General features: G+C 42.6%; 1 protein-coding gene across 1 annotated transcript in view; it reads left to right on the top strand.

The window, feature by feature from the left end:
- Positions 1–1574: 1574 nt before the first annotated feature.
- Positions 1575–6000, top strand: part of mastl (microtubule associated serine/threonine kinase-like) — a 52070-nt gene continuing 47644 nt past the window's right edge. Inside the window, exon 1 of the mRNA XM_073054702.1 lies at positions 1575–1817. Within this exon, the coding sequence (XP_072910803.1) occupies positions 1632–1817 (186 nt within the window). The 5' untranslated portion in view covers positions 1575–1631. The remainder of the gene's footprint in view (positions 1818–6000) is intronic.

Here is a 6000-nt window from a genome sequence, read left to right as displayed (position 1 = left end):
GGCCAAGATCTAGGAGCTTATTGATTAGTTTTGAAGTGATGATTGTATTGAATGCTGAGCTGTAGTCAATAAAGAGCATCCTGATGTATGCGTCTTTGCTGTCCAGATGTTCCGAGGTTGAGTCTATCTGCTGTAGACCTGTCACTCCAATGGCAAATTGGAGTGGATCCAAGTCGCAGGAGTTGATATGTTTCAACACCAACCTCTCAAAACACATCATCATTGATAGTTATTGAGGCAGATTACCACGTTCTTCTTCGGCACTGGTATAATTGAATTCTGCTTGAAACAGGTGGGTAACTCAGACTGCCAGACTGCAGTCTTTGGTACTTGCCTCATTCAATAGCGCAGCTCAACATCAAGTTCATACACTGAAAAAAATTTATGGTCATTGATGACCTGAGAAAGATGTGCTCATTAGGAACGACAGACATGATTAGAAGAGAAGCTGGCAACATGTAAAAACTACAAATTTAATTCTCTTCATTTTTTTAAATATTCAATTTTTGAGGCACTATCACTTGTTATTTTCTGTAACTATTAGAAATCTATACCTTACATTCACATTGCAAAGAGAATGCTGGAAACATCCCACAGAGGAACTCCTACAATGATCTGAATAGACTTTGCACATGGGTAGATGAAATAAAAACTGAAGATTATATGAAGTTTAACAGAATAATTAAAATGGCAAGGATTAATATAACCTGTGGAGAGAGAATCAAATCAACAACCTGAAATGTAAGGTTTGGTTCTCTCCCCACACATGCTATCTGATCTACTGTATTGAGCTTTTCCAGCGTCTTCAGATTGAAATTAAGCGTTTTCAAACTGGTGAGAGCCTTTGAAAGAGTATATATGGCGAGAAAACTCAAACAGCAATATGGAGCATCAATAATGCTCCACATTCTAACATCTGCATCTTTTCTGGCTCCAAACACTAATACGGATTCGGTATCTATTGCGGATTACAGTCAAATGTTGAAATCTGGGACCCTCTAAGTGAAAGCAGGAATGAGAATAGCACAGGTACCTGAGGATGAAGAATTTATTCAACTTATTATGTCTAAACGTGAACAATTTAACAATTCCGTGGATGCATACTCTGTAAAAGCTTGTACAAGTGCTAGCGAGCCTGTTCCAAAGTTGCACTGGGCAGTTAACAGAAGGAACAAATCCAGCTAGAGAGGAAACTTCACCGCATCAGCCCAGTGCTCTGTTGCTGCAGCTCCTGACTGAGAACTGATCTAAGCTGTTCGGCCACCTTGCCGCAGCGCTGTTAACACATAAAGCCCGCAGCTTTTGGAAAGGTAAACAATCAGACTCCATTAGCCCGACTTCCGGCACGCCTCCAGGACCCAATAAAGGAGCTTCGACTGTGCCTGATTGCATTTCTCAAAAACTCGAGACCAAGAGAAACTTAAAAAATAATAATAATATAAAAGTGACGATTCCGTCCTTGAAACGCAACCCTTTCATTAATTTTGAGTCTCAATTCCAACTCGACAACTTAAGCAAAGCGCCTGGTGAACCGGAGTTTTTAACCGTTTGGCGAAGGACCCCGGCGGCATTTTCGAACCAGGGCGGCCGCGGCCCGGGGATTGTCTGTCAGTGCCGGAGCCGATTGGGGCATGGAGCCTCCGGGTAACGGCGACGCTTGCCCTGCCATCCCCTACACAGACGTGAAGGCAATAAGGGTGCCGGCAGCCCCCAGCATCGAGGACTTCATTATCATCAAACCCATCAGCCGCGGGGCGTTCGGCAAAGTGTACCTGGCTCGGAAAAAACGCACCGATAGTAAACTCTATGCTGTCAAGGCAAGTGCTGGATCCGGCCAGGTGAAACACGGTAGCTGGAGGTTTACTCTAATCAAGGCTGAATGAGCCACGTTATGTTCATTCGTGTTGTTTGTGAGACTGCCATTTTCAGCTGACGTTTAGTCATGTTTGGGCATGTTTCAGGGTTTGGGCAGAAATAGTTGGAGAATTTTTACTTGGACACAAAAGTTCACAGTATCATCAGGTACACTGCCTGTTGATTTCGTGCATTGCATTTGCTTTGAATACTCTTTTCGTTGCGGATTTTTGAAACACTGCTGCTAATGGAATGAAGGAGATTATGAAAAACAAAAACACGATGTTTGCAGTTCTGAAAAGTTAACTAGAAATGTCAAGATGGAAAAAAAGATCAAAGTTGTTAAAATTTGGTGTCAGACTGTCATTGTTGATATGCTGTCTTGAGAGTAACAACCGACAAGGGTCCTTGAAATAAATGGAGGATAGTGCTATTATAAATCTAAAATATAAGTTAAAATCGGCGGTGTTAGTTGGTATTTGTAAAGGGAAGAGGCTCTGACTTTGTGGACATGTGCCTGTTATCTGGTGGTCTCTTTTTTAAAAGCCTTTTATTGGTGTTGTTCAAACAAATAAAAGAAGGGCAGGGGCCAACAGAGGTACGTTTTAAACCCAGTAAATGAGTCATATTTGGGTTGACAGATCTGGGCTGTAACAGAATTAGTGCTGGACTCTCAGCAATTTACAGTTTATATTCATGTCTTGGATGAAAATGTGCGCTAAAAGATCTTATAACTGGGAAGCAGGCAAGTGTTTCAGTGGCTGCAGAAGTGAATCTACAGTTGAAGGACAAACGGGATGGTTGTGTTTCACGTTGATACTAATTACACATAAAAAGAACGACGAGGTCCTGCAAGTTAATTTAGGGAGCTGGCTATCAGATTTGAAAGGAAGATCTCCAAATTTGTAATTTCTGGATTATTTCTGAATCAATCAGAATTAGGTTTAACATCACTGGGATATGTCCTGAAATTTGTTATTTTACAGAGGCAATATATATTGTGATACATAATAATAAAAACTGAATTAATATGAGAAAGTCTGCAGATGCTGGAAATCTAAAACAATGTACAAAAATGGTGGCGGAACAGCAGGTCAGGCAGCATCTATGGAAATGAATATATAGTTAGTGTAGTGCAGAAAGAGAGGGAGAGAAATACTGAGGTGGTGTTCATGGGTTCATTGTCCATTCAGAAATCTGCTGGAGGAGGGGAAGAAGCTGTTCTTGAAACATTGAGTGTGTATCTTCAGTCTCCTATACCTTCTCCTTGATGGTAGCAATAAGAAGAGGGCATGTCCTGGGTGATGGGAGTCCTTAATGATGGATTCTGCCTCTTGAAGGTGTCCTTGATGCTGGGGAGGCTTGTGCCCACAATGGAGCTGGCTGGGTTTGAAACTTTATGCAGCTTTTTCTGATCCTGTGCAGTGGCTCCTCCATAGTAGATGGTGACGTAACCAATTAGAATGTTCTTCATTGTACATCTGTAGAAATTTGCAAGTGTCTTTGGTGATGTACCAATTCTTCTCAAACACCTAATGCAATATAGCTGCTGTTGTGTCTTCTTTGTAATTGCATCACTGTCTTAGATCCAGGATAGATCCTCAGAGATGCTGACACCCAAGAACTTGGAACTGCTCACTCTTTTCATTCTGATTCTTCGATGAGGACTGGTGTGTGTTCCCTCGACTTCTCTTTCCTGAAGCCCACAATCAATGCTTTGAGCTTACTGATATTGAGTGCAAAGTTGTTGCTGAAACACTACTCAACCAGCTAATCTATCTTGCTCGTTTCCACCTCCTCGTCACCACCTGAAATTCTGCCAACAATAATGTGTTGTCAACAAATTTATAGATGCCGCTTAAGCTGTGCCTAGCCACACAGTTGTGGATTTAGAGAGAGTAGAGCAATGGGCTAAGCATGCATCCTTGAGGTGTGTCAGTGTTGATTGTCAGCGAGGAGGAAATATTATTTCCGATCCACGCTGACTTTGGTCTCCTGGTGAGGAAGTTGAGGATCCAGTTCAGAGGGAGGTACGGAGGCCCAGAGTTCAGAGGTTTTTGAATTGAGGATATGATTGTGTTGAACACAGAGCTGTATTCAATAAACAGCAGCCTGATGTAAATATTACCTTTGTAATGTGCTGGTGGTAAGTTTGGGAATAAGTGGATAGGTCAGATGAATGTGTGGCTGAAGAGATGCTGGAGGGCCTTGTATTTCTAGTTCACTGGCACCATTTTTGCGGGGAAGGGGTGACTAGCACAACTGAACTGGATGTAATCCTTGGCGGATGTTGGGTTGGGAGAGGTTTAGTGGTACTGTTGGGGAGGCTTTTGCCTCAAGTTAACAGGTGTTGGAGAAATCACAGAAAATTTGTGTCTGGTTGTAAGGGACTTCAACACACAGGATGTTAACTAGGATCACCTAAGGTTTAAACAGGGTGGAATTTTTAAAGGAATTTTTTTGAGCCAGTACGTAATTAGTCCTACTGAGATTAATGTGGTTAAGTACTCGGCAAGGAAGTGGTGGGCCAAAGGATCCGTGTTTCTGTTGTATGACTTGTTACCCTTGTATACCACCTTTAACACAGGAGAGCATCCACTGGCATGTTGCAAGTCTTAACAATTGATGCCAATAAGGAGATGTAAAGCAGAGGGTTTGAGGAGGGAATATGGAGATAGGTGAGGATGGACTGGAATTGTGGTAAGGCTAATTTCATTATGATGAAACAGGAGAGCAAATGTATATCAATAGCAGCTCCTTGCAAGACAAATCTGCACGTGGCCAGCAAGTGTCATTCAAAACTAAAATAGAATTCAGAGTCATTGTTTTCCCCAAAAGGATTTAAGGTAAGACCACAAAGTTTAAGGAATCCTATATGTCAGGGGATACACGGTTTGAATAAAGAAGGTAAAGATAAATAACAGAAGTATAAAGTTAGAGGCAGATGTGGGGAACGGAGAAACACCCCAACAGGACTACTGAACAACACGTACAACAAGCTGGAGGAACTCAGCAGGTCGGGCAGCATCCGTGGAAAGTATTCCGCCTTCTACTACCCATAGTGCTTTCCCCTTACATTCCTTCTTCACCTTTCCTGCCTATCCCCTCCCTGCTTCCCCTCTCCCACCCCTTGATCTTTCCCCTTACTGGCTTTTCACCTGGCACCTACCAGCCTTCTTTTCCCCCCCTCCCCCCCCCCCACTTTCTTTATAGGGTCCCTGCCCCCACCCTCTTCAGTCCTGATGAAGGGTCTCGGCCCGAAACGTTGACTGTTCATTTCCACAGATGTTACCCGACCTGCTGAGTTCCTCCAGCTTGTTGTGCTTGTTGCCTTGACCCCAGCATTTGCAGAGTATTTTGTGTTTAGGACTACAGAACATACAGGGGTAGATAAAAAAGATAATTGGGTCAAAGAGAAAACCTGGGGTAGCTGGCAGGCAAAATTAAGGAAGATAAGGTAATCATGGAAAATGGCTACAGAGGTGCAGATGGTAGAGCTGCAGCACAGTTCCAACGTCACAGGTTCCGTCCTGATAACTGCTGCCTATGCACATTCTCCCTATGCATTTCTACTCACATTCAAAGTTTTGCAGATAGCTTCTAGTCTAATGTGTAGCTGAGTGGTGGAACTGTGGGAAAAATGATGGAATGTGGGTGAATAATTATAGTAAGAGTGTAAACGGGTGCTTGACGATCGGTACAGACTCAGAAGAGCTTGAAAACAGGCCCAATAACCTCTGCAGGGACCAAAATTGTAATCTGAAAGGAGCCAGAGGATTTGGGAAGGGGACACAGTGGAATTCTGGAACAAGTTTATTGAAAAAGAGGAGTTAGCTGATATCTTGGCAGTCTTAAGTGTGGATAAATCTATGGGTCCTGATGAGATGTATCTCAGACTGCTATGGAACACTGCTATGGATTGCTGAGGCTCTGACAGAGTTTTAAAAAAAATCTCTGGCTAGAGAGGAGGTCCTAGAAGACAACAAATGTGGTACCTTTCTTCAAGAACAGCAGTAATTGAATTGAGTTTAACATCAATGGTATGGAAATGATTGGAAAAATAATTCTGACGGGCAGAGTTAAGTGCATTTGACAAGGTAGGGTTTAAATCAAGGATAGCATGTTCTTGTTAAAGAGAGTCCCTAT

The sequence above is a fragment of the Hemitrygon akajei genome, chromosome 8 (genome assembly GCF_048418815.1).
Source record: "Hemitrygon akajei chromosome 8, sHemAka1.3, whole genome shotgun sequence".
Lineage (NCBI taxonomy): Eukaryota > Metazoa > Chordata > Chondrichthyes > Myliobatiformes > Dasyatidae > Hemitrygon > Hemitrygon akajei.
The sequence above is the reverse complement of the archived record's forward strand: the minus strand, read 5'-3'. Positions and strand labels throughout refer to the sequence as shown.